Below are 27,010 nucleotides of genomic sequence, written 5' to 3' on the forward strand. Positions count from 1 at the left end.
CCCGTTTTCCAGCTGAGGGAACTGAGGCCCAGAGAAGGGCGGTGACGGGAGCCGGGATTGGAACCCGCGTCCTCCGATTCCCGAGCCCGGCCTCCAGCCGCCGGGCCGGGCTTCTCCTCGCTAGCCCGGGCTTCTCTTCTTTCACGATCCCTCCGTTTCCTCCTGCTTCCGAGACGGCCCCACGCGGATGTCCGGCCAGCACCTGGAGGTCGGGATATCCCAACCTGAACTCCTCACGATTCTCCTCGCCACCGGATCCTTTCTTCCGCCTAACCGTCCCGCCGCCTGGGATGACGTCACCGTCCTCTGTCCCTCTCAAGTCCGTAACCTAGGCGTGGCGCTCGACTCCCCCGTCCCTTTCAAACCCCGTAGGCAGTCTGTCGCCAGATCCTTCGGCTCTGTCCTTCAGATTCTCTCCGGGGGATCTGCCCCGCTTTTTCCATTCAAACGGCCCCCGTGGCGGGGTCGAGCACCGGTCGACTACTGAGCGCCCCAGGCTCCTCGTCGATTTCCCCCCGTCTCCGGTCTCTTCCCTTTCCAGCGTGTACTTCGTTCTGCCGGCTTATTTCTGTAGAACGCAATTCCGCGGTCTTCCCCCCCCCGCCCCCGCTCCTCAAAAACCTCTTAACGGTGGCCCGTTCTTCTCCGCGTGGAGCGGAAACTCCTTTCGTCAGGTACGGGGCGCTCGATCGGCTCTTTCCTTCCTACTTGTCCGCTCTCTTTTCCCACCCTATCCCGGCTCTCGCTCTCCGTTCTATCCCGCTTCCTTTCCGTCCCTCCCGCCGCCGACCTCTTGCTCGCGCCCTTCCCCGGCCCGGCGCCCCCTCCCGCTCCGTCGCCGGCGGACCGCGACCTCGGAGCCCTTCCGCGATCCCGTCTCTTCGAGGCGGCCTCCCCGAATTCATTTCTCATCTCTCCCCGTATATTCCTCCCCAGCCGCTCCTTCAGCACCCCGTGCCCCCTCCCGTAAACCGCCCACCCGCACCCCCGCAGCGCCTCCGTGTGGAACGGTGAGATCTTCTCGCGCTCACTGCGCGTTCGCGCCGTAGATGCGAGACGATCGGGTCAGACGCGATCCCCGTCCCTCGTCGGGCTCACGGCTCACCTGGAGGGGAGGACGAGAATCGAATCCCCGTTTTACAGACGGAGAAAGCGCGTGCCTCGCCCCCGGTCACGTGGCCGCGCTCTCGGGAGGAGTCCTCGTCTCCTCCCGCTCCGTCCCCGGGAAGCGGGGAGGGGTCGGCTTCCTCGTCGCTCCCCGGTGCCGCCCTCGTACCATTCCGCCCCCCCCCCCCCCCCCCATCCCCCTCTGCCTCCGCGTGAAGGCCGTGGCGTCCGCCTCGACCACCCTCGCCGGTTCCTGGTCAGAGGCGTCTGGCCCCCCGGGGCCCCACCTCCAACTTTCTGAACCGATCTGATCCCTCTTCTCGCATTCCTTCCCTCCGTCTCCGTCCCCGCCCTGATCCCGGCCCGCCCCGCCTCACCCGCCCGCTAACCCGGACGCAGACTCTACCTCGTCCTTTCCAGTCGCCGCGGGACCTCTACCCTCGGCGACCCTGAAGTCCCTCTCCCCGACCCCGCCGTCTCCTCTCCGACGTACGCCTCCCCCCCCCCGAGACCTCCCATCCGTTGACCCGCCCCCCCCCCCGACACGCGGACCGTCGACCGCGACGCCACCCTCGCTCACTGAAATCGACTCGCCCGTTCCCCTGTCCCGCCGCCGATCTCGGACCGCCGGCCCGAGGTCCCGGACCGCGGTCCACTCCGCTTCCTTCGCGCCCGTGCGTGAGCTGGGAGCGCCGCTCGTGGAGAACCGGATATCGGGCCAACCGCCTTCGTCTCGGACTCGCCCGTCACCGCTCCGACCCTGCCGGGCGGCGTTACTTCTCCGTCCTCGTCGACTCCCACGCCCGCCGCCCTCACCCGTTGTTTCAGACGTTCGGTTCCCCCCTCGCCACCCTGGCTCCTCTCCACCCTCCTCTACCTGCCCCCGACGACCTGGCCGTCTGCCACCCCCGCGCACCCGGATCCCAAATCGACACTTCCAGCCCGGATTTTTCTCCTGCCGTCTCGTACCTCCTTCTGCCTCCAGGCTGTCTCTGCTCGGATGTCCCGCCGGTGGTATCCTTGGAGCGCTCACTGTGTGCCGGGCACCGTTCTGGGCGCCGGGGTGGGTGCGAGGCCGTCGGGTTGTCCCACGTTGGGCTCACGGTCGTCGCCTCCGTTTTCCAGGGGAGGGAACGGGGGCCCGGAGAAGCGAAGCGACTGGCCCGAGGTCGCGCGGCCGACGAGCGGCGGGGCCGGGATTAGAACCCGCGACCTCCGACTCCCACGCCCGGGGTCTTCTCCCCGAGCCACGCTGCTTCTCGCTTAACGTGTCCAAAACGGAGGGCCTTCTCTTCCCGCCCGAACCGTGCCCTCCCGTCACCGCGGGCGGCACCTCCGGCCTCCCCGTCCCACAAGCCCCCCGGCCCCCGGCATCGTCCTTCGCTCGTCTCTCTCACTCGAGCCGCGCATTCGATCCGTCACCGGATCCCGTCGCCCCGATCCTCCCGACGTCGCTGAAACCCGCTCTTTCCTCTCCGCCCGACCTGCGCCCGCGGCGATAGAATCGCGCATCCCGCCCGGCCTCGATCGCGGCATCGGCCTCCTTACCTCTCGTCTCGCCCCGCTCCGGTCCACGTGCCACGTCTCCGAAGGGAGTCCCGTCCGCCTTTCCCCACGCCTCCGAGGCCTTCGGTGGTCTTCCCCCTGCGTCAGATGCCTCCAGGGGGAACGCCTGAACGGGCGGCTTTAAGGCTGTCGATCGCCCCGCCCCGGGCCATCCTCCCCGCTGACTTGCCTCTGCGACCCAGCCCGCGCGCTCGGCCCCTCCGGCGCCGACCTCCCCGCTCCGCCTCGACGATCTCCGTCTCGCTGCCGGCCGACCCCCCCCCCCCCCCCCCGTCCGCGTCCGCGTCCGCGTCCCGCCTCTGGCTCGGAACTCCCTCCCTCTTCGCGTCAGTCTCCCCGCCCTCAAGGCCTCGGTAAGATCACGTCTCCTCCAAGAGGCCTTCCGCGACTAAGCCCTCGTCTCCCCTACTCCCTCTCCGTACTGCGCCGCCCTCGCTCTTTCCCCCCCCCCCCCCCCCGCCCCTCGGCCCTCGTGCCCGTATCCACGATCCGCTTTAATGCCCGTCTCCCTCTCTAGACGGTCGCCTTTTTTTCCTCTACGGTCTCCATCGAGCGAGAGGGCTCCTCCCCCCGTGGACGGGGCCGATGAGGTTCGGGTGGCAAGATGAGAGGTTCCGTTCCGGGCGTGTTAGTTTTGCGGTGTCGGCGGGCCGGCCGGGCCGGGGTGGCCTGACGGCAGAAGGAGGCACGAGGCCGCGGGAGAGAAATGGGGGCCGGCGGCGGTTGAGCCGCGGGAGCGAGTGAGTTCTCCGAGGGGGGGGGTGTAGGCGGAGAACAGGAGGGTCCGTCGCAAGCGCTCGGTCCGGCGCCCTGCACCGGGCGAGCGCTCGGTAGCTACTACCGAACGAAAGGACAGAAGGGGACCCGGAACTGAACCTTGAGGGGCTCCCGCCGTCAGGGGGTGGGAGGCGGAGGAGGAGCCCGCGGAAGAGGCCGAGAAGGAGAAGCTGGAGGTAGGAGAACCGAGCGAGGGTGAGGTCGCTGCCCTCCGAGCCCAAGCGTGGCGTTTTGCGCACCGTATGTGCTCAGTAAACACGATCGCTCGATCGACGTGGCGGAGCCGGGATCGTTTATTCGTCCGGTCCTGTCGGGTAAGCGCTGGCCGTGTGCAGATCACCGTACCGGGCGCCGGGGAGAGGACGGCACGACAAGCGACGGCGACCGTCCCCGCCCACGAGGAGCTCACGGTCCGGGGGGCGGGGGGGGGGGGTGACGGGGGCGACGCCAGAACGCGGGTTCTCCGACACTCGCGGGCCCGTGCCCTTTGCACTGGGCCATCCTTCGTCCCCCTGTCCGTAACGCGTCCGTAGCGTCCGTTTGCCCGGCGATGGTGATGATAGAGAACGCCACCTCTCGCGCCCTTCCTACGTGCTCAGCCCCGCGGCGAGCGGTGGGGCGGATACGGTACGATCGGACCGGACGCCCCCGTGACCCGCCGAAGGCCCGTGGGACGGGAGGGAGGTCGTAAGAGCCTCGGGGGCTGGCATCTCGTCCGCGAATTTGCGCTCTCGGCGCTCGCGCCCAGTAAGTAGACGGTCGGCGTTATTGATTTGTGAAGCCGGATCCTCCCTGCCGGAATGGCGCAGCGTTCCTCGTTCTTAGCGTCAGAGGCCCGCCATCAGTCTCGGCGTCTCTCTCCGTTCCAGGTGCGCGATCGCCAGCCGCTTCGGTTCTGACCAAGCTTCAGGAACTCGGAAGCGTCCAAGATGAGCTCAGAGCGAAAGAGAGTGAGCTGCGGGCCGTCGACAGGGAATCGGCGGGGCTGAAGAGTATCGCTGAAAAGTAAGCCTTCCGTTAAGTTGTGACCGTCATCTGGTAGAACCTGGGACGCTCCACGGAACGCGCCGTTGGGTGTCCGTAGCGATCGTGAAGTCACCTTCACTTCGCCGTTTGATTATCGAGGCGTCCTTCTAGCGAGAAACCGTCGTCGCCGATGCTCCCGGCGGTCTGGGACCGTTACCGAGAGTCTTCGTGTTCCCCGGGGATCTAGAGGATCTCGGACCCTCGGGGCGGCCGTTGGGATAGGTCTGACGGTCGCCTCCCCGGGCGGCCGTCGACGCCTCCGGGTCTCCCGCGCTCGGCTCTGAAAACTCGCCGCCGTCCAACGGGCGGAGGCGGACCGTCCTCCGGGAAACCCGGCGTCCGCCAGATGCGAGCCGCAGACCGGAGAGGTGGTCCGGCGGAGGAGGCGGAGGAGGCGGAGGGGCGTCTCTGCCGTCGCGGGGCCGGCCCGAACCGCGGCGGACGACGTGAGGGTCGCCGAGAAGAGCAACCTCCTCGGCCAGGGCGGCGTCCTCCCGGGGGGGGGGGGGAGCGGGCGCCGTGCTTCCGCGTGTTGAGTCGTCCCGGGTCGTCGGGGAGAGGAGGCGCGAGTACTTCCTCGGGGCCGGCTTCGGAAGCTTCTCCCGAGACGGGTAAAGGAAACCCCGGGCAGTCCGGTCGCTCCTCCCGCACGCCCCCGGAGTCGGCCGCCGACGCTCGAGGGCCGCTTCCCCGGGTAGCGGCCAGCTGCGCCCCTCCCGTGCTCCTAGGGGGTTCCCTCTTCCCTCCGGTCTCCCCGCCGCCGAGAGCGGAGACCGCCGTCGGGTAAGCTAACGGCCCGGGCCGGCGGAGGGCGGGAGGTTCCCGCCGAACCGTCGGGCGGACCGGAGAGGGAAGACGGCTAGAGGTTGAGCGGCCCGTCCGGAGGACCCGACGGTACCGGGGCGGGGGGCGGGGGGGGGAGCGGCGTGTCGACTTGGCCCGGAGCGCGCCCGTCCCGGGCCGCCGGCGTTGCGTCGGAGCAAGCGAGGGGACGCCCGTGCCGAAGCCTGGGACCCGGGAGCAGGGGGACCGGACGGCGGGGCCCGGCGGACCGACCCCCGGGTCCCACCGAAAGCCCGCGGCCGGATGGACCGGGTCGGAGCCCCGGGTTTGCGCGGACGACCCGTCGGTCCCCCCGCTCGCGACGGGGGCCGTCGGATCGCCGGGAGACGTCGGAGCCGGACCTCAGGGCCCCCCCCCGGCGGAACGGGGAGCCCGCCCCGCTCTCAGCCGGGCCGGTGGGTGTCGGCGGGGCGGCGGACGCTCCGCCCCGCGGGTGGCCGGGATCGGTTCGGGGGCCCCCCCCCCCCCCTTCCCTTCCCGTAACGGCCGAGGGTCCGGCCCGGTCGGGGGAAGCCGATCGCGGCGGCTCCCTCTCCCGGCGGGCGATCCGCGGCGGGGGCCGAACGCGAGGTCCGGATCCCCGGACGCCGTAAGCTCGGCTCCCGAGCGGGGGAGGGCCGGGCCGCCGGGGCGTTCCGGACCACGCGTCCGGAACCCCGTCGGGCGGCGAGGAGGCCGGCGACCGGGCTCGTCCGTTCACGGAAGCGGGTCCGGTTTCACGGAGTTCTTTTTGCCCCCTTCGCATCCCGGAACGCTTCCCTCGCTCGAGGCCGGACGACCGCCGACCTGGGCCGCGAGGGGCCCGGTCGGGTCCAGGCCGACGGCCGCGGCCCAGCCGGCCGAGCCTCCGTTGAAATCCCCTCGCCGGAGAGGACGCGGCCTTAGCCTCCGGCCCCCGCGGCGGCCCCGGGCGGGATCCCCCCCCCCCCCCCCCCCCCCGGGAGGGAGTTTCGGGGCAGCCATCCGGTCCGAGGCGCTCGGGAGCGCTCGGCCTCCGGTGGGCGAGCGGACCGTCCCGCCGGGTCCGGCCCGCGCCGCCGCCTCCGGAGGCCCCGGGCCCCGGAATCCGCCGGCGCGATCGCCCGGCTTGTCCTTCGCCCGCCTTTGGCGAAGCGAGGGTTCCTCGCCGTGACCGTGCTTCTCCGGAGGCGTGTGGACGTGCCAGCCGGGGCCGCGGGGCCCCCTCCCTCCCGTGAGCGAGGGACCCGATCCCCGGGGCTCTTTCCCCTCTCTCGTCCCTCGCCCTCTTCGTCTTCCCTCTCTCCCACCGACCCGCGGTCGATGGGTCGGAGAGTATCTGTTCAGCGCGGGGGACCGTGCTGAGTGAGAGAGCGCTTTACAGAGTTAGAAGACGCCGTCCCCGCCCTCGACCGGCGACAGCCTCGTGCGGGAGACTAAAGAAAAATGCATTACGGACAGGAGGGAGGAAAGATAGACCGCAGAGGCGTGTGTGCGTGCGTGTATGCCCGTTGTAGTCAGAGAAGACGCCGCCGATGGGGAGGTTCACTTAGGGAGGCGCGGGGCCCGAGAGGCCGTTGGTCCGACGGCGTCTGCCGAGCGCTTACCGTGCGCAGAGCACCGCGCCGGGCGCCGAGGCCGGCCGTGGGACCCGGACCCCCCGGCCTCGTCGCGTTACGTGTAAGTGACGCCTGCAGCCTTCCGTTCGTTCGTGCATCCGATGGCATTTATCGAGCGCTCGCTACGTGCGGGGCACCGTGCCGAGCGCTCGGGACGCACAGATCGGTAACAGACAGAGACGGTCCCCGCCCTCCGCCGGGCTCACGGCCCGATCGGGGGAGACGGGCGGACGAGGACGACGGCGACAGATAGAGTCGAGGGGGAGAACGTCTCGTTAAAGCAGTGGCGGATAGATAGAATCGGGGGGGGGGGGGGGGACGTACATCTCGCTAACAAAAGAAATAGGGTAGTGAAGATCTATACGGTCGAGCGGACGGGCACGGTGCCGAGGGGAGGGGACGGGAGAGGGGGAGGGGCGGAGGGAGAGGGTCTAGCCGCGGAGAGGTGAAGGGGGGGTAGAGGGAGCGGAGGGGAAAAGGGGGGGAAGCTCGGCGTGGGAAGGCCTCTCGGACGAGGCGGGCTCCGAGTAGGGTTTCGAAGAGGGGGAGGGGATCGGTCCGGCGAGGAGGGAGGGCGTCCCGGGACCGCGGGGGGACGCGGGCCCGGGGGACGGCGAGGAGGCGGGCGGCGGAGAGGGGGGCGGGGGGAGAGGGGGGGAGGGGGCGAGGCGACGGAGAGCCTCGCGGCCCAGAGCGAGGCGTTTCCGTTCGGAGCGGAGGTCGACGGGCGACCCCCGGGGGCGTTCAAGAAGGGGAGTGACGCGCCCGGGTCGTTCCCGCGGGGAGACGAGCCGGGCGGCGGGGCGAAGGACAGACCGGAGCGGGGCGAGGGAGGAGGGAGGGGGGTCGGAGAGCGGGCCGACGCGGTCGTCCGGCCGGGATGCGGCGGGGGCCCGGGGCGGCGAGGTAGCCGTCCGGGTGGAGGGGACGGGGCGGGTCTCGGCGATGTCGTCGAGGTGGGACCGGCGGGTTGGTTTCACCTACCGGCCTCCCTCCCTCCGAAGCCTTCGCTCCGAAAGAGCCGCTCCTCCCTCCCGTTACGCCGCGCTGCTCTGTCCCTGACGATTGACCGTCAGCGTCCGGCCGGGCCGCGGGGTTGTCTGAGGCCTTGGTTTACCTTATCCTGAAAAGGATTCCCCTGCCCCCCCCCCCCCCGCTTCCGACGTCCCATTTTCAGCGCCCCCCCGCCCTCCCGTCGTCCCGCCCGGCGGAGCCGCGTCGGGGCGACCGGACCCCCGATGCCGGGAGGCCGGGGTCTCGTCCCGGGACTTAGTCGTCCGCGGTCCCCTCTCGCCGTTCGACGGGGAGGGTGGCCCGTGAACGACGCCCGTGGCACCGAGCGAGGAGCCGGCCCCGGCACCCGTGCGCGGTCCCGGTCTCGCGGCCGTAGGGGAGGTTAGAGCCCGCTGCGGCTCGGCGGGCTTTTTAGTCTGGCCCGGAGCCTCGTTCTCCGCGCCCGCCCCGTCTGCCGGTCTCCCGGAGGGATCGAGAGGGAATCGGGCGGGCGGCCGGGGGGCGGCGAGGGCTCGGATGGTCGGATGCGTAAGTCAGAATGTACCCAAGGGCCCCGGGCGGGTGAGAGCGCGGAAGCGGCGCGGGAGGGTCGGGCGGAGAAGGGGGACGTCGAGAGAAGCGGCGTCTGAGGGGGGCTCGGGATGCTCCCCTCCCCGTACGTGGGAACCGCCGCGTCTTGGAAGGCTCTATCGAGAGAGGAGGAGAGCGCGGCGGCTCTAAAGGCTGATGTCGACGGTTTCTTCTTAAGCTCGGGGCAACCCGGCTCCTAACCAGTCGTTCCTCCCGGCGGGGCTCTCTCCTCCTACCGCACGCCGCCGCGGGCCGGCCCGGCCCGCGCCAAGAAGAAGAAGACCGACGATGACGATTAATGACGATAAGAGCGGTGACCGAGGCGGATGCGAAGGGCTTGCTGTTTTCCGAGCGCCGCCCCGAGGGCCGAGGCGGCTTCTTCGGAGCCTTTCCGAACCTGACGTCCTTCGGGAGGTTGTGTTGGCCGAATCTCCTTTTCCCCGGGTCTCGTCCTCCCTCCTCTTGCCGTAGCGCCCTGGCACTCCTTTCCTCTCACCGTACCTCTGTACCCGCTCTTCCGCTTTAAATCGTCGGGCCCGTCCCTTATCTTCTCGGCGTCTCCCCCGCCGGGGCGTAGGCTCCCGCGGGCGAAGAAGGATGGCGCGGCCGTCTCTCCCGACGGTTCGGTGCGGCGCTCGGCGGACGGCGCTCGCTTCGTGGATACCGTCGGCCGGCCGAGCGAGGGCAGGGGAGCCACCTGGGGGGGTGGGCGCCCACCTCACGGACCTGACCGTGCGGGGTCGCCCCGTGAACCTCCCACCGGGAGCTTTCGGCCCGGGGTGTCCGTCGCCCTCTGCCGCCGGGCACGGGCCCCCGGCCCGGGGAACGGGGGGTGGGGGGCCGCGAGGTGAGCCGGAGCCGCTCGTCCTGTTTCGCTGTCTGTCCCCCCCCCCCCCGCCCCCTTCTAGACCGCGAGCCCCGTCGTCGCGTAGGGATCGGCTCCATCCGTTGCCGGATGATATTTTCCCAGCGCTCGGTACGGGGCTCCGCGCGCGGTGAGCGCTCGGCGAATACGCCCGAAGGGACGGGGTCGCTCTCGCCCCCTTCCCCGGCGCCCGCGGAGGCGAGGGGGCCGGCGCACCGAAGCCGCTCCGCCGGCCCCCCCCCCCCCCCGGCCCCGCCGGGTGAGCCTCGCCGCCTCGGTGCCGACCGGCTCCGTGGCGAACGCGGCCGAAGGGGGGTCGCCCGGCCGAACGGCGCCGCGGGGGGCTCCCGCCCGATCCCCCCCCGTCGGCGGGAACGTTAGAGCCTGGGTAGAAGAATCCGGGGTCCCCCCGCACGGCCTCCTGGGGTGCGTGGCATCCGAGAGCCCCCCAGCACCTTCCTCCCTGCCCGGAGCCCCTGAGCTGCCCACCCTCGGCGGGGACCTAAGTTGTAGGAGACCCGAGAGGAGAAACGCCGGTAGGAACCTTTCCCTTCTTCTCCCCTCCCTTCCTTTCCTTCCTCCCCTCCTCCCCTCCCTCCCTCTTCTTCCTCCCTCTCCTCTCGTGCCGTGCTCGGGAGGAAAGGTCGACGGGCCCCGTCTTCGCGGGGCCGCTTTTTTCGAACCAACTCCTTTGCTCTGAAAGTCTCGCAAGACCGTAAGCTCGTTACGGGCGGGGGACGTGGCCGCTCATCCTGTCGTCGTCTCCCGAGCCCCCGGTACGGTCCTCCGCCCCTTAGGGCTCAGTGAGCACCGCCGACGGATCGATGGACTCCGCGGCGAGGGGCCCGTGGAGCCCGTCGGACCCGTGCGCTTTCACGGAGCCTCCCGCCGAATCCGAATTTAGGCCTCAGCTGAGATTTGACCGTAGATCGAGGTCGGTCGGATCTCATCCCCGTGCCTCTTCTTGGCTCGTAGGGCGGCGTGGCGGCCGGACCGCGGGCCCGGGGGTCGGAGCGGGTCACGGGTCCGCCGCTGGTCCGCCCCGCGACCCCGGGCGAGTCACCTCGCCTCCTCCGTGCCCCGGTCACCCCGTCCGCGGAGCCGGGGTGGAGACCGTGAGCCCCGTGCGGGTCGGGGGCCGCGGCCGACTCGATCTGCCGGCGTCCCCGCTCCGGAGGTCGGCGCGGGGTAAGCGCCGCGCGGCTATCCTTGTCGTTCCCTGAGCCTCTCTCGGAACAGGGCCCGCGATCCGAACGTCCGCGTGAGCCCTCGCGAAGGAACCCCCGGTTAACCGTGACCAACGCTTTCGTAGATATCGCCGGTTGAAACAGCAGTGGGAGATGAAGTCTGAGGAGGCAGAGCTATTGCAGACGAAGCTTCAGCAGAGCTCCTATCACAAGCAGCAAGAAGAACTGGATGCCCTCGGGAGGATCATCGGTGAGACGCGAGCTCCCGGAGTACCTTGCTTTATCGATACTTTTTAGCTTGAGGTTGGGGGGAAACGGATGCGCCTACCGGTGGGGCTCGAGGGGCCGTTCGGGAAACCGCGCTGCCGAAATGCCACCGTGCGACTCGCCCGGATCGCCCGGCGTCACGGCCGTCGGGCCTCAGGGTGCGTCCCAGGAGCCCGAGATCCGGACCGACCCGGACCTGGCCGGACGGGGGGGAGCCTCGGCGACGCGTAAGTGGGGCTCGGACCCCGCCTTCGATCGCCAGGGTTACGGTGGAAAGTTCTCGCTTAGTTGTACCGGCGGGCGAGGGAGCGACGCACGCCTACGCCGGCTCGGTCCGCTCCACCGGGGGTCCGGCGCCGGCCGGCGGGCGGGGGAGCCCGTTCCGCCGGTGCCGCTCCTCTGCGCTGCCGAGCGCGGCTCTCCCGCCGCTTCTCGGCGTGCCCCTTCTCGTTTTCGGCGGGCCTCCCCGCGATTCAGCCCGAGCGCCTCCGATCCGCCTTGGGCTTGGCGGCCGAGGCCCCACGGGGCGGTCGGGGCCGGGTCCCGGCCCGGTACCGGGTGGAACGGGGAGGGAGAGCCCCGCTTCCCTCCAGGCTCCGCCCGTCAGCGCCTTGGCAGAGTCCCTCCCTCGTCGGCGGGATCACGGGACGGGCACCGACACGGCAGCCCGTCGCGGGCTCGCCACCGACGCTCACTCCGGACTCTCGAGACAGCTATCCGTCGTGCGTGGCTTTCGGGGCGTGTGGGACGCTATTTGCCGCAAGCTCCGAGCCAGGTTTTTGCTAAAAACTCTCCTGTGACTCGTAAAAGATGGCGGGAGACTGGAGCGTCGGCCGGATGCGCCGACCGCCTTTCGTGCCGGGAGCGGCGTGGCCCCGCGGAAAGGGCGGAGGCCCGGGAGTCGGAAGACCTTGGGGTCTGATCCCGACTCTGCCGCTTGCCTGCTTGCGTGATGGGTCGCTTGGCTTCTCCGTGCCTCGGTTTTCTCGCCTGTGAAATGGGGAGGAGATCCCCTCGTCTCCGTCCCCCCCCCAGTCTGGGAGCCCCTCGTGGGACCGGGATTGTGTCCGAACCGATCGCCCCGGCGCACAGTGCCCGGCACGTGGCGCTTAACCGGTACCGCGGTCGCTATCGTTCTCGTTTCAGTGATCGTCGGGGGAATAGAGGAAATCCCGAACGGGGCGGCTGGTCGGGATAACCGCGGGGCGGGGAGGTTGGGGGGGGGGGGGGGGGAGGGGGTCCGTTATCCGAGAGCCGTTCCGTTGGGCCGCTCGTCCGGCAGCGGCACTGGCGCAAATCGGGACCGCTGACCTTCTACCCTACGCGCCGAGCGGTCCGGGTCCCGCGCGAAAGGTGGGGAGACTGGGGAGCGGTGGGGGGCGGGGAGGCACCCCCCGAAAAGACCCGTGTCCCTCTGAAGACTGCGTTAACCCCCGGCTATTCCAAGGGAGCAGGAATTGCCCGTGCGTAAAAGCTCGCTAGGCCAGCGACGGCCTCGTCGGTCAGACGGGGGTGAAGACCGCGAGCCCCTCGTGGGACGACCTGATGGCCGTGTATCCCCCCCCCCCCGGCGCTCAGGACGGCGCTTGGCACGTAGTGAGCGCTTCGCAGTTACCCTCGGTGTCGCTCTCATTGTTAACTGGTGGGCAGGTGTCCCCGAAAGAGGCCGGGGAGAATCCTAGCGTGTCCAGTGTCTCCTCCGCCGTTGGTCCGGTGGAAGGGTCACCGCCCCGGGGATCGGGAGACCTGGGTTCTTGTCCTGGTTCCTTCCGCCTGCCGGTGGCCGACGCGGATGAAGAGCGGCGCGCGGCCCCTCGGCGTTACGCCCCGGGCCCCGGCGGGGCCGGGCGTGCGATTAGCGCTCCCCGAGCCACCGGCGATGAGATCGAGGTCCCTCTCGGTGGCGTCCGCGAAGCGTCTGCTGCGGGCCGGGCACCGTGCCGAGCGCCGGGGCAGACGGAGGACGGGGGCGTCGGACGCGGCCCCCGTCCCGCGCGGGGCTCGGGCGTGCCGAGGTCGGATCGGGGTCACGGCCCCGGAAGACTCTGAATGTGTTATCTTTGTGCTTTTCTTCTTCAGGGGAAAGTGAAGAGACCCTAAAGAACACCAAAGAGATCCAGAAGAAGGCGGAAGAAAAGTACGAAACGTTGGAGAAGAAAATGAAAAATGCGGAGGCTGAACGGGAGAGAGAACTGAGAGACGCCCAGAAGCAACTGGATGGTGCCAAAAAAAAGGCAGACGCCGCTAATAAAAAAATGAAAGACAAGCAGCAGGTAAATCTCGGCCGCCGAGGCTCGCTTTCGACGAGGAAGCGAATTTAAAAAACTTCAGCGGTGCAGAGAGGCGGCGGCGGATAGCTCGTCTCTTTCGGTCCGTCTCCCGCGTCCTTCGGCGCCCGGCGGTTCTCGGCCCTGGTGTTCGAAAACGGGATGCGTCCTCGGCAGCAATGAGCATCTCAGACGAGTACCCTCGCATCCGATGGCACGTGCCATTTAAATGCGGGAAAGATCTGGGTCCCGGAGGCAGGTCGCTCTCTCCGGCCGGGGTGCCGGGGCTTGTCCGTGCCAGGGAACGGTTGGAAGAGAGAGCGGGGAGAGATTGGGACTGTCGGAAGGAAATCGAGATCCGGGAAAGGAGAGCGGGCCTGGGGAAGGGATCAGCGGAAAGGAACCCGCGTGCCTATCCGGATCTGACGGTCCGTCACGCGGACCTGGGTCCTACGGCAAGGGCGTAGCGTTCCGACAGAATGACGGTAACGCGCACGGCCACTGGTTGGGAGAACCCGCTCCCCCCGAGCCAGAGTCTTTGGTGGTTGCAGATAGCGCCCCCGTGGCCGTATTTTTGCAGCATTCGCCGAAAGGAGCAACGGAAGTTGGTTGGACGGCCCCGTGATCGTTTAGAGACGGTCACTTTAAACGGCGTCTTTTCTAAACCCACGCTCTACCCCGTCACCGGGACGTCCGCCCGGATGCTAAATCTCCCGTGCGTTTAAAGATTAGACGTGGCGGAAGCGACTACGACGACGGCTCGCGCCGGAAACGTCTACCGACTCTGTCGCCATCGACCGATCGTATTGATTCGGCGCCTCCCGCGCGCAGAGCGTCGTACCAAGCGCTCGGGGGAGTACTCATTCCTCCGTTCGTTCGGTAGTATTTACGGAGCGCTCGCTATGTGCAGAGCACTGTACCGGGCGCTTGGGGTGAACGGGTCGGCAACAGATAGAGACGGTCCCTGCCGTTGGACGGGCTTACGGTCTGATCGGGGGAGAGACGACAGAGCCGGGAGGCACGGCCCCCGCCCACGGCGCGCCGACGGTCTGGAGGGGCCCTCGCCGTGAAGGAACGGACGGGGCTCCGCAGCCGGGCGGCCGGAGGAGGGGCGGACGGAGGGCGGAAACCCAAGAGGGAGGGCGACGTAGAAGGAAGCGGGAGTGAGGGCCGAGTCCGGGAGGCCTCTTGGGGGAGATTCATTCGTTCGCCAGTATCCGTCGAGCACTCGCTACGTGCAGGGCACCGTACTGAGCGCTTGGAGCGTACGGATCGGTAACCGATAGAGACGGACCCCGCCCTTCGACGGGCTCACGGTCTGACCGGGGGAGACGGACGGACGAGAACGATGGCGACAGAGAGACTCGAGGGGATGAACGTCTCGTTAAAACGATAGCGGGTGAACGGAATCGAGGCGATGCACGTCTCATTAGCAAAATAAACGGGGCGATGAAGGTATATACGGGTGAGCGGGCGATTACGGTGCTGAGGGGAGGGGGAGGGGCACGGGGAAACGGGGGGAAACGAGGGTCTGGCTGGAGTCGAGGGAAAAGGGGAGCTCAGTCTGGGAAGGCCTCTCGAAGGAGGTGAGCTTCGAGGTGCGCTTTCGATGAGGCTTTGAGGATGGGGAGAGCGGTCGTCCGTCAGGTACGAGAGGGGAGGGGGTTCCGGGCCGGAGGCGGAGTGAAATAATAATAACGATAATGATAACGTTGGTGTCTGTTAAGCGCTCACTACGGGCCGAGCACTCTTCTGAGCGCGGGGTAGATTCGGGGTGATCGGGCTGTCCCGCGTGGGGCTCACAGTCTTCATCCCCATTTTCCGACTGAGGTCACTGAGGCGCCGAGAGGCGAAGCGACTCGCCCGAAGCCCCACGGCCGACGAGTGGCGGAGCGGGGATTCGAACCCACGACCTCCGACTCCCGAGCCCGGGCTCTTTCCACTGAGCCCCGCTGCTTCTCAATGCGGATACATTCCATATACGATACGATGGGATTCATCCGTTCATCCGACAGTACTTATCGAGCGCTCGCCACGTGCGGGGCAGCGTACCGAGCGCGTGGAACGAACGGGTCGGCAACAGATCGAGGCGGTCCCCGCCGTCCGACGGGCTCGCGGTCCGGTCGGGGGGAGACGGACGGACGAGGACGGTCGGCGGCAGACGGAGTCGGGGGGGGGGGGACGGCGCCTAGGGACGACGGCGACCGAACGGAATCGAGGCGACGTACGTCTCGTTGACGGAACGAGTGGGGCGACGAGAATCCGTACGGTCGAGCGGACGGGCGCGGTGCCCGGGGGACGGGAAGGGAGAGGGGGAGGGGCGGAGGGAGACGGGGGGCGGGGGGGGGGAGGGTGAAGCCGCGGAGAGGTGAAGGGGGGGCGGCGGAGGGAGTCGGGGGAGAAGGGGAGCTCGGTCCGGGAAGGCCTCGCGGAGGAGGCGGGCTCCGGGTAGGGTTTCGAGGAGGCGGAGGGGATCGGTCCGGCGGGGGCGAGGAGGGAGGGCGTCCCGGGACCGCGGGGTCGACGGCGGGACGGGCGAGACCGGGGGACGGCGAGGAGGCGGGCGGCGGAGGGGCGGGGCGGGGGGAGAGGCGGGGAGGGGGCGAGGCGCCGGAGAGCCTCGCGGCCCAGAGCGAGGGGTTTCCGTTCGGAGCGGAGGTCGTCGGGCGACCCCCGGGGGCGTTCAAGAAGGGGAGTGACGCGCCCGGGTCGTTCCCGCGGGGAGACGAGCCGGGCGGCGGGGCGAAGGACAGACCGGAGCGGGGCGAGGGAGGAGGGAGGGGGGTCGGAGAGCGGGCCGACGCGGTCGTCCGGCCGGGATGCGGCGGGGGCCCGGGGCGGCGAGGTAGCCGTCCGGGTGGAGGGGACGGGGCGGGTCTCGGCGATGTCGTCGAGGTGGGACCGGCGGGCCTCGGCGACGGATCGGCCCTGCGGGGCGGACGAGGGGGACGAGCCGAGGACGCCGCCGAGGTCGCGGGCCCGAGGGGCGGGAAGGGCGGTCGCGCCGTCCGCGGCGACGGGGAGGTCCGGGAGGGGACCGGGCTCGGGAGGGAAGACGAGGAGCTCGGTCTCGCTCGCGTCGCGTCTCGGGCGGCGGGCCGACATCCGGGCGGAGCCGTCCCGGGGGCGGGAGGGGACGCGGGCCCCGAGGGCGGGGGAGGGGACGGGGGCGGAGACGTGGATCCGCGCGTCGTCTGCGTAGGGGTGGCAGTCGAAGCCGTGAGAGCGGATGAGTTGACCGAGGGAGTGAGCGTAAACGGAGAAGGGAAGAGGGCCGAGAACTGACCCCCGAGGAGCCCCGACGGTTAGAGGACGGGAGGGGGGGGAGGCGCCCGCGAAGGAGACCGAGAACGACCGGCCAGAGAGACGAGAGGAGAACCGGGAGAGGACGGAGTCCGTGAAGCCGATTCCATATAACCATGTGGAGATGTGGATTAGTGAGGGGAGAGATGGGAGGTGAGGCCGGCCGGTCGGTTGGCTGCTAGGGCGGGCCAGGCGGGAGATGATACTTGGAATCGGGGTAGGCAAGTGCTAACTGCGTGCCAGGCGCTGGGATGGACCCGGGCAACCCGGGTCTGACGGAGCCCCCCGTCCCGCCCGGGGCTCCCAGCCTGAGCTGACTGAGGCCCCGACGAGTAAAGCGACCTGCCCGGGGTCCCGCGGCCGACGAGCGGCAGGTTGGGGATTAGAACCCGTGACCTCCCGACTCCCAGAGGGTCTCATCCGCCCTGCCTCGCCGCTTCTTGGACCGGCCCGGTGGCGGATTGGGTGGGGAGAGAGGAACGGGCAGACTCTAGAGATGTCGTGAAGGTAGAGCCGGGTGGAACCGGTGCGGGCTCCCCCTTAGACCGCGAACCCCGCGTGGGCCGCGGACCCGGTCGGATCCGACGACCCCGCGTCTACCCCGGCCCCGGGACGGTCTCCGACGCCTAAGGAGCGCGTCGCGGGTGCCGTGAGCGTTCCTGTCGAACGAGAAGGTTCGAGTTGGGGACGGCGCCCGGGGTTCACGGGCTTACGAGACCGGGACGGGGAAGTCTTGGGATGGGCGGGGGTCGAGGGGGAAGACGAGGAGCGCCGTCCCGGACGTGCGCCGAATCGGAGGCGTCGGGGGGACGTCCACGGGGAAACGTCCCGGGGGCGGGAGGAAACGAGCGACCGCGGAGGCCGGGGGGGCGGGCCGGAGAGGGCCATTTAGGAGTCGTCCGCGTAGGGGTGATAGGTGAAGCCACGGGAGCGAATTCGGTGTGCGGTAGATGAAAAATGGAAGACGGGTTATTTTCTTTCCATCACGGCGCCTCTTTGAAATTCCCGCGATCCATCCGTCCTAGGAAGTCGACGCCATCACCCTAGAGCTGGAAGAGCTCAAGAGAGAACAGACTTCCTACAGGCACCAGATCGATGCCGTAAACGAAGCGATCAAATCCTACGAGGAGGAGATTGAATCCGCGGCAGCCGAGGTGGCCAAGAACAAGGTAATCTTCTTTCGTCGACCCGGAGAACGCATTGAGAGGCTCTGAGGTCCAGACCACCCCGAGGGGGGCTTGTACGTACGGGAGACCCCTTGAACGGTGCGAAATCGCGGACTCTTAACTCGTTTCAGATCTCCGCCGAGATCACGGGAAAGGTGAGTTTCGAGGAAGTCGAGGGAGGCCTGGAAAGTATTGCCGCTCACACCCCGAGATTGGCTTTTTTTTTTTTTTTAAAAAAAAAAACAGGACCGGCACCCGATGGGTTCGAGAGGGAACGGGAAGAGTCAGGGGAAAATGAAGGAAGAAATTTGAAAAAGCAAAAATCTGAATAAACCGACTACCGGTTTAGGACGCGTCTTGGCCATCCGTCTCCAACGGCGACTTCGTCCACGTGGTCCCGGGAGGGATATTCTCTCTTTTCCCCAGAGGGAGGGTCCTAGACGCTGCCCCTAAACCTCTGGCGGCCTCTAACCTCCCAGCCAGCTCCCCCCACCGCCCCGGGGCAGCGTCCCCGGCGGGCCGGCGATCTTCTGGGAGCGCCGTATCTACTGCGTTCTTCAGATCCATCTCGGACGTCCCAAGCGCGGGTGACGTTTCGGCTTTGGCCTCGAACTAGCCTCTAACCATCCGCTGTCTTCATCCGGTAGGAATCCGTAAAGAAAGCCCAAGAAGAGTTGGCCAAGCAGAAAGAAGTCATCGCAACCCAGGAGAACATCATTAAAGCCAAATGTGCCACGGCGGCAGAATACGAGGGCCAGATCAACGACGCTCAGCTTAAAGTCAGAGAGGTGGAGCACAACATCAGTAAACACAAGCGAGAATCCGCAGAAGCCGCTGCCAGGGTACCTGAGCGTCGGTTTCTCCCTCCGCGTTCGGTCCTTCCTTTCAGGGTCGTATCTGTGCCGGTCTCTGCGCGCCCCACTTGAATGAGAAGCGGCGAAGCGTCGACCGCTCGGAGGACTCCGCGGGCCCTCCGCTGCCGGGTCCCCCTCGGGTCCCTCCGGTTTTCTGGTCGGGCGCGCCCTTTCCCCGCGGTGGCGGCCCAGAGGGGTCGACTGCTGTTTGGGACGGCGGCATGGAGCGGAGGGGGCGGAAGGAGGAAGCGGGATTTCCCCCGTGGGCGTTTTAAGAGGTGTAAAGACCCTAAGGTCGCTGTGGGCGGGGAACGTGGCCGTCGGTTGCGGTGGAGGAGAGGCGGCGTGTGGCGTAGTGGCCGGGGCCTGGGAGTCGGAAGGTCGTGCGTTCTAATCCCGGCTCCGCCGGCTGTCTGCTGGGTGACCTCGGGCGAGCCACTTGGCCTCTCTGGGCCTCCTGGGAAATGGGGATCGAGACCGTGAGCCCCACGTGGGACAGATAGGCTTGCCTGCAGCGACCCCGGTGCGCGTAGGAAAGGCTCAACCAACGCCGCGATCATTGCCATCGTCATTATTCCCAAGCGCTCAGTACAGCGTTCTGCCCACGGTCAATGCGTACGACCGACCGACTGACGCCAGGAACCGAACCCCCATCCTACAGATGAGGAACCCGACGCACGGCGGAAGTTAGGCGTCCGTGGCGACCCGGCGGCCGAGTGGCGGAGCCGGGAGCGGACCTCAGATCTCCGGCCGGTCGATGGAGATATTTCCCGAGCGCCGGCGGTGTGCGGGGCACTGGGCTAGGCGGGCGGGAGAGTACGCTACGACGGAGTCGGCAGGCGTATCCCCTGCCCACGGGGAGCTAGCGGCCTGGGCCCTCCGACTCCCGGCTCTCGGCCGCTTCCGCCGGGCCGCCCCGCCGCTTCTCTTGCGGGCGGAGGACGTGTCGCTTCTTTTACCGTGTCACCTCCCAGGCGTCTCGTACGGGGCACCGCACCCGGCGGGCTCGCGGTTCGTAACCCTACCAACGTGGTCTGCGGGATTCTCCCCCCGATTGCCACCGGGCAGAGGGAACGGGCCCCGCGTTGCGGCCGGGCTCCTCGAAGACGAATCGCGGCCACGTCGCGGCCCGGGTACGCCGACCGTTTCCCTCTCTGCGCATCTCCAGGTGTCGAAAATGCTGAAGGATCACGACTGGATAGCTTCGGAGAAACGGCTTTTCGGCCAGCCCAACACCGTCTACGATTTTAAAACTACCGACCCCAAGGAGGCAGGTCAGCGGCTACAGAAATTGCAGGAGAAGAAAGAGAAGCTCCAGAGAAGCGTCAACATGAGAGCCATGAACATGCTCACGGAAGCCGAAGAGCGGGTAAAGACCCTCCCCGTTAAACTTGAGGACTCACCCGATGCCGTCTGCCCTTCCTCCGGCCGGGCGTCACGCTGTGACACGCACGTCTGGTGCGGGCGTCCTGCGGCGCTCCGCGCAAGAGTGGATTCCTTTTAGGAACTTCGGCGTCCCGAGCGCTCAGCACAGCTCGCGCGATAAGCGCCCGATGGATAACGACCGCCCGACTGACCGGGGGAGGGGGTTTCCCGACGGGCCGTGGGCAAGAGGTCCGGGCCGAGGGAGAGACGGGAATAGGAGCGAGTTGGCCGGAGAGGAGCGGAGCGCGCGAGCCGGGTCGTAAGCGGGAGAGGGACACGCGTTCACCCCGGGGGGGGGGGGGGGGGGGGGGGGGGGGGGGGGGGGGGGGGGGGGGTGGTGTGGCGGGGAGTGAGAATCGGAGTGGCCGGGTCAGGTTTCAGTGCCCGGGTCCAGCCGCTGGCCCGGATCTCGCCTGCGAAATATTTTCCCCGTCCGTTTCGTTTCCCCGTTAGTATAACGACCTGATGAAGAAGAAAAGAATCGTCGAAAATGACAAGACCAAAATTCTCGCGACCATCGAAGACCTGGACGAGAAGAAAAACGAGGCCCTGAATATTGCTTGGCAAAAGGTACCTGACCCCCCTGAAATGCGGATGTTCTGAATGTGTGGCAGAAATGCTTACGCTCTGTGCGCGGTCATCTTACGGGAATGAGGTACGGAATGTGAAAGAGGGTGCCTGCGGGGGCGTTCTTCCATTTCCTCTCCTCTACCCGGAGATACCGAGAAGCGCCGGGAAGATCGACCCGTTTCTTTCTCCGTTAACTCGAGTGAAGTGATTTGCTCCGGCCAGGCCTATGTTTATCCGTCTTTCCCGTTTACGGTGTCGTTTCTTGGAACGAAATCTAGGGGCTGTGATTCTATCTACTGAGATCCACCCTGTACTAGAGTCTGCTTTTAGAAGTGATTCGATTTTCCTGCAGTCAAGGGGAGCCGGTTCTTTGTAGACGGTGGCGGTCCTTCACCCGTGCCTCCGGAGGCTCCGGTGTCTGTTAGGCGCCTGCTGCGGGCCGGGCGCCGCGCCGAGCGGCGTCGAGGTGGGACCGAGACGACGAGAGCCGCAACGGTCCCCCTCTCCTCCGGGGCTCGCCGTCTGAAGTAGGGACAGCGGGGAACCGCATCCCCCCTCTACAGAGGAGGAGGCCGGGGGGCGGCGGAGATCCGCACCCGAGAGGTCCGCGCGGTTTCCCCACCGCTTCTCGTCGGAAGCGAGAATCCCCTCCGTGCCTCCGGCTTGAAGCCCAAGATCCCGCCGCGTTGGATGCGCGGAAGAACGGCCCTTTCTCGCGCGGGCCCAGCCCCTCTCGTTGAAGCGCGCGAGACCGGTAGACCGCTGCGATTCGTTTTAAGCTCCGTCTCCCCCCTCGAGAGAGAGGCCGGCCCTCTTCTAAATCCCCCTCCCCGCCGCCTCCTCCCTTCTCCGCTCCGCTTTTCCGTTCGGCGGCTAGGGGAGCGGTGGGAGTGGGGCCGGATCCGGTCCGTCCATCCGCCGACGTATTTATCGAGCGCTCGGCGCGGGCGGAGCCCCGAGCTCAGCCCTCGGGAAGTGTGGGGCGCGACGATAGGCGGTGACGCCCCCTGCCCGCACGGGTTCATCTACGTAAGCGCCGTGGTTCCGCTCCGGCTCACCCCCTTCCTCTTTGACGGGGCTCTCGGCCCCCTCTCCCCCCCGCCCCCCTTGGCTCCTTTTTGCCGTCTCCTTGCGGCCCGATAGAGAGCCTCTTGCCGTCGCCTCCCAACTAGACTGCCCGGTAGGAGAGTGAGTTCTCCCTTGTCGCGGAGCGCCCCGGATGCCCAAGCCAGATGAGATCGCACGGCCGGGACCGACCCCCGAATACGACGTAGGGGGCGCTCTCGTTTCAGCCAAGCCCTGCGCCATTATACGTTCCCGTCTCTTCACGCTATCACCGAGTGCTCGGTAAATCCCGTCAGTGGCAACTCCCCTTACGCTGTACCTTCCGGGTTTTACCGGCGATCTTTTCCCCCCGCCCCGCCCCGCCCCATTCAGATGAGGCTGCCGAGCGCCAGCTCTAGTCGACGCCGATAGGCGAGGGCGTCCGATCCTCCGTCGGACATTTCGCCGTGCTTATTTGCAGGTGAACGGTGACTTCGGCTCCATTTTCTCCACTCTTTTACCCGGGGCCAACGCCGTGCTCGCGCCCCCGGAGGGAAAGACGGTGCTGGACGGTCTGGAGTTCAGAGTTGCCTTGGGAAACATCTGGAAGGAAAACCTGACCGAGCTGAGCGGGGGTCAGAGGTGGGTACCGCCGGCCCGTCGGCCTCCTTCCTCGGTAATCGGTGGCGGGGGGTCCTGATCTCATCTCGGTTCCCGCTGGGAATCCTTCAGTTGGGAAGCGGCGGGCGGAGCACGGGCCCGGGAGTCAGGAGGTCGTGGGTTCTGATCCCGCCTCCGGTCTGTCGCGCGGCCTCGGGCAAGTCCCTTCGCTTCTCTGGGCCTCTGTCGCCTCATCTGCGGAACGGGGACTGCGGGGCAGGGACCGCGTCCAACCCGATTAGCTCGCGTCTCTCCCGGCGGCTGGCACGCGGCGAGCGCTGAGCAGACAGCACGGCCGTTACCGTCATCGGCGCTTAACTCCGGCTCTCTTCAGCCTCCCTCCGCGAACGCGGTCTGCGTACTGGGCGCGGTCGGGCAGCGTCACCCGAGTGGGATCCTAGATCCCAAGGAACCCAGAGGAACGGAAGGGGGCGGGAGGGGCGACTCGTATTCATTTCGGGCCGTCGGGCAGCGGGGCCAGAGCGGGATCCCCGGCTGAAGGAGAAGAGAGAACGAGGGAGAGGGGAGCCGAGGGAGGCGGGAAATCCGTTCTGACGTGGGAGGCACGGAACGGGAAGGATGTCCGGCGCCGCTGAAAATCGGGCGAGGCGAAAGGGAACGCGCCGCCGCCGCCGGTATCCGTCGGGCGCCCGCCTCCGTGCCGGGCGCCGCGCTAGGCGTCGGGGTGGACCCGAGCCAACGTGTGGGGCTCACGGTCGCGGACCCCATTTTACAGATGGGATGGCCGAAGCCCAGGGAAGTGAAGCGACTCGCCCGGGGTCACGCGGCGGACGAGCGGCGGAGCGGGGATCGGAACCCCCGACCTTCCGACTCCCGGGCCCGCGCTCCGTCCGCTACCCCGTGCGGCCTCTCCCGCTCCGTCTCCCTTCCCTTCTGCCCGTTCGCCGCGGTCCTCCTCGTGCGTTACGGCGCGAATCAGAAGTTCACGGCCAGAGGGCCGCGGATGAATCGGAGAGGGAGAAGGGCCCTCCGAGATAGAAGGGGAAAACTGGACCGTTTCGATCCAGCGAACCAAACGGTTAAAATTTTGCAGGCCTCTCGAGACAGCGTCCCGAGATCTGGAGCGCCCCCGTCGTTCGCGGCAGTGAGCCGTTGGCCTCCGTCGGGAAATCCGAGCTCGCTCCCTAAAACGGTCCTCCCGCGGTCATTACCTCTAAGCGGCAGAAAGCTGCACCGGGCCTCGGCGGTTTAACGAAGTACAGAAATCCTTCTTCTCTTAGCCCCCCTCTCCACATAGCGCCGTTGAGTTTTAATGCTAGTCTTTCTCCGAGGGCTCTTTGACAACGCTCGCGAGGTTTGGTCGGAAACCTCTCCTCCCCTCCCCCCTCTTTACAACGCTGGGCCCCCTTGAGACCGTAAGCTCCCTGAGGCTGGGACCGCCTACCCCAAGCGCTCATTTCAGCGCTCCGCCCGAAGTAAGCCCTCGGCAAATAGCGTCGATTCTTTCGACCGATCGGGGCCCGCCTCCGTCCCGCGCGAGACGACGGCCCGTCTCCGGCCGCTTGGCCTTTTCGCCGAGCCGGAGGTGAACGATGGCCCTTTAGGACCGCGGTATCCACACGGGGGCCCGGACATCCGATTCGCCGCGTTTTACCCGGCGTGTTCCCGCTCATCTCCTCTTCGCCAAATCCAGCGGCCTCTATTCCCTCCTCCTCCTCCTCCTCGACCTCTCAGCCGCCTCGGACACCGCGGGCCGCCCTCCTCTCCCGGAAGCGACCTCGGCTCCGCCGGCCCCGTCCTCCGCGGGGTCTCCTCGTATCCCTCCGGCCCCACCTCGGTCTCTTCGCCGGGCTCCCCCTCCGCCTCCCGCCCCGTGACGGGAGGGGTCCTTCCAGGCTCGGTTCCGGGTCCCCTTCCGCTCTCCGGCCACGCCCGCTCCCTTGGAGAACTCATTCGCTCCCGTGGCTTCGTCTCGGGGCAGGCGCTTCGCGGATCCCTAGCTCCGGCCCCGCTCCCCCTCCTTCTCCGCGCTCTCGCCTTGCCTCCCGCCTTCCGGACATCTCTGCCTGGACGTCCCACAGATCCCTCAGGTGGAGCATGCCCCGAGCGGAACTCCTCGCCTTCCCACCCACCGCCCCCCCGTCCTCCCCACGACTTTCCCGGCACCGTCGGACGGCACCGCCGTCCTCCCCGTACCACAGGCCCGCGACCTCGGCGTTCCCTTCGACCCACCCGTTCCGTCCCTCACCGAATCCCGTCGGTCCAACCCTCGCGCCGTGGCCGGAATCCACCCTCTCCCCTCGGCCCAAGCTACCTCGTTAATCCGGCCGCTCACCCCGTCCCTCCTTGCGGACGTCTCCGCCCCCCGGCCGTACTTCACTCTGCCGCCCGGATCGCTTTTCGACGAAACCGCTCGGTCCGCGTCTCCCCCGCTTCCCGAGAACCTCCGGCGGCCGCCCGTCCGCCTCCGCGTCACACGGAGGCTCTCGGCCCTAAGGCGCTCGGTCGCCTCCTCCTCCGACCCAGCCCGCCCCTTTGGGTCCCCCGACGCCAAGCCTACCGGCCTCAGCTCCGGCTCGCCGCCGGCCTTTCGGCCGGGTCCCGCCTCCGCCCCGGAACGCCCGCCCTCTCCGTATCCGACACGACCGATCGCTCTCCCCACCTCCGGAGCGGCGCGGCCCGGTGGCGAGGGCGCGGGAGGCGGGGGACCCGGGTTCCGATCCCGGCCCCGCCGCCCGTCCGCTGGGTGCCCTCGGGCGAGGCGCTCCGTCTGTAAAATGGGGATCCGTGGGCCCCACGGGGGACGGCCCGATCACCTCCCGCCCCCCCCCCCCCCCCCCCCGCCGGGCGCTCAGAACGGTGCCCGGCCCGTAGCGAGCGCTCAACGGGCCCCGTCGCGCGTCGTCATCGGTACCCGAGACCTCACCGAAAGCACATCTCCGAGCGGCCTCCCGGACCCGCCCCTCGCTTCCCCCTCTCCCGCTCCCTGCTGCCTCGTCCTCGTGCTTAGATCTGCGGATCCGCCCCCTCCGTTCACCCCTCCCTCCGCCCCACAGCGCCTCCGGACGCGTCTCCGACGCGTCCGTTCACGTTCCGGTCCGTCTCCCCCCCCCCCCCCCCCCGTGGACCCGACGGCGCCCGCTCGACCAACACGGCGGGTTTGAGTCGCCTCGGGTCGGAGGCCGAGGCCGCGTCCGATCGCCGGGCCGCTCCCTGCCGCCCGGCCCCCTTAATCGGCTCCGTGAGGACGGCGCCCGGGATCGAGCGGGCGTACGGTGCGGTGAGGTCTCGTCTCCCGTCTTTCAGGTCTTTGGTGGCCCTGTCCCTGATCCTATCCATGCTCCTCTTCAAACCGGCCCCCATTTACATCCTCGATGAAGTCGACGCGGCCCTCGATCTCTCCCACACCCAGAACATCGGCCAGATGCTCCGTAGTCACTTCAGACGCTCTCAGGTAAGGCTCCCCCGGAAGCGGCGGCGGCTCGGGGTCTCCCGGATCTTTGCGAGAGGGAGGCGGGGCGTCTCGACGGAGACGGGGCAGGCGGTCGAAGGATGGGCCGCGGGCGACGGAGCGCGAGCCGTCCCGGGCGACCGCTTTCGTGACGGGCGGCGGGCGCTACCCTCCCCCCCCCCCGGGCGTTTCCCCTCCCGCCCCCCCCCCCTCGCCCCCCCGACTCGGAGGTAGATCCTGCGCCGACGGCGCGATAGGGGCAGCCTAACGTAGGACCGGGGCTCAGGCGGCGGGATCCGGAGGCGGCGGGGTGACGGGCGGTACCGTCCTACCGCGGATTCGGGGTCCGGCCGAGTCACCTCGCTCTCCGCGCCGGCGTTTCCACCCTCGGAAACGAGTCGACGCCCTCCCCTCGCCCTCCCGGCGCGTGGGCCGCAGAGGGGCGGCCGCTAGCGAGGCCCCGGCTCGCACGCCCGCGGAAGCGGTCGCCTTCGGAACGCCCACCCCGAGGACGGGCGAAGCGTCCCCGCCTTCCCGGACGCCCCGGCGCGGGCGGGCCCCCGGCCCGAGGGCCCCTCTCGCGCCCCTCTCTCTCCTCTCCCCTCCAGTTCGTCGTGGTGTCCCTGAAGGACGGGATGTTCAACAACGCGAACGTCCTGTTCAAGACCAAGTTCGTGGACGGCGTGTCTACGATATCCAGATACGCCCAGCCTCAGAACGGGAACAACAACGTCACGGCCCAGCAGAGAGCGGCCGAGAAGGCGAAAGCGAAGGCCGCCAAGCGCGGGCCCCCCCTGGAGGCCTGAGGGGCGCGAGGGCCCTCCCGGGGGGACCTCCGCCGTCCGCGCTTTCCGCTCTCGCCTTTCGACGCCGTAGTGACCGTGGGGGGTTTTAATCCACTTCCGGCGATCGCGATTCTGTCGATCGGGAAGCCCCTTTTAAAAACGAACTGTACGTATATTCCAGCCCTAGGTCCTATCTCGATCTTTTCCTCTTGACCGTCCGCTTCGCGCGTTTGGTCTGGTCGAACCCGGCCGCCGACCCGAAGCGACCGACGGCGAGGCGGCCCCCGGGGGCGTCGACGCTCCCGCGCGCTACTTCTCCGGCGGCGAGAGGACCGGGGCGCGGCCTCCCTCACGGCCCCTCGTCCGGCTCTCTGACAACCGCCCCCCCCCCGGGGACCCGTGGCCCGCCCTCCCGTCGACCGGCGGGGCCGGGCCGTCCGCGCTCGGGGACCCGAGCCGATCCGGGAGGCGAGAACGGCTCTGCCTCGAAAGAGGACCGCGGAGGGGAGAGGCGGGCTCCGGCGCGCACGACGACCGAGGGGCCGTCGCCGAGGCCCGTGCCGTCGTCAGTCGCGTCGGGGAGGCCGGACTCCGAGACCCTAGCCGTACCCGGAGGGGGCGGTCAGTCGTGATCATTTTAACGTTCTTTTAACGTAGACTTCGCTCTCTCCTTTGTCTCGCGTCGCCAATAAACTAAGTTGAAAAACGAAACGCGTCGAGTAACG

General features: G+C 68.4%; 1 protein-coding gene across 1 annotated transcript; it reads left to right on the plus strand.

Moving 5' to 3' along the window:
* The first annotated feature begins 187 nt into the window (after window positions 1-187).
* LOC100081361 (structural maintenance of chromosomes protein 2-like) lies at window positions 188-26,996 on the plus strand. Its single transcript, XM_029053618.1, has 12 exons — window positions 188-319; window positions 937-1,010; window positions 4,276-4,455; window positions 10,658-10,782; window positions 12,879-13,072; window positions 17,395-17,538; window positions 18,183-18,377; window positions 19,558-19,758; window positions 20,268-20,384; window positions 21,910-22,070; window positions 25,356-25,503; window positions 26,109-26,996. The coding sequence occupies exons 1-12, from the start codon at window positions 188-190 to the stop codon at window positions 26,304-26,306; spliced, it is 1,869 nt and encodes a 622-aa protein (XP_028909451.1). The 3' UTR covers window positions 26,307-26,996.
* Window positions 26,997-27,010: the final 14 nt, after the last annotated feature.

The sequence above is a fragment of the Ornithorhynchus anatinus genome, chromosome X3 (assembly GCF_004115215.2).
Source record: "Ornithorhynchus anatinus isolate Pmale09 chromosome X3, mOrnAna1.pri.v4, whole genome shotgun sequence".
Classification (NCBI taxonomy): domain Eukaryota; kingdom Metazoa; phylum Chordata; class Mammalia; order Monotremata; family Ornithorhynchidae; genus Ornithorhynchus; species Ornithorhynchus anatinus.

Coding starts and splice junctions, on each gene's coding strand:
- LOC100081361 (XM_029053618.1), top strand. CDS start 188: ATGTCCGGCCAGCACCTGGAGGTCGGGATATCCCAACCTGAACTCCTC. Junction 20,385..21,909: donor TGAATATTGCTTGGCAAAAG/GTACCTGACCCC, acceptor GCTTATTTGCAG/GTGAACGGTGACTTCGGCTC. Junction 22,071..25,355: donor GAGCTGAGCGGGGGTCAGAG/GTGGGTACCGCC, acceptor CCCGTCTTTCAG/GTCTTTGGTGGCCCTGTCCC.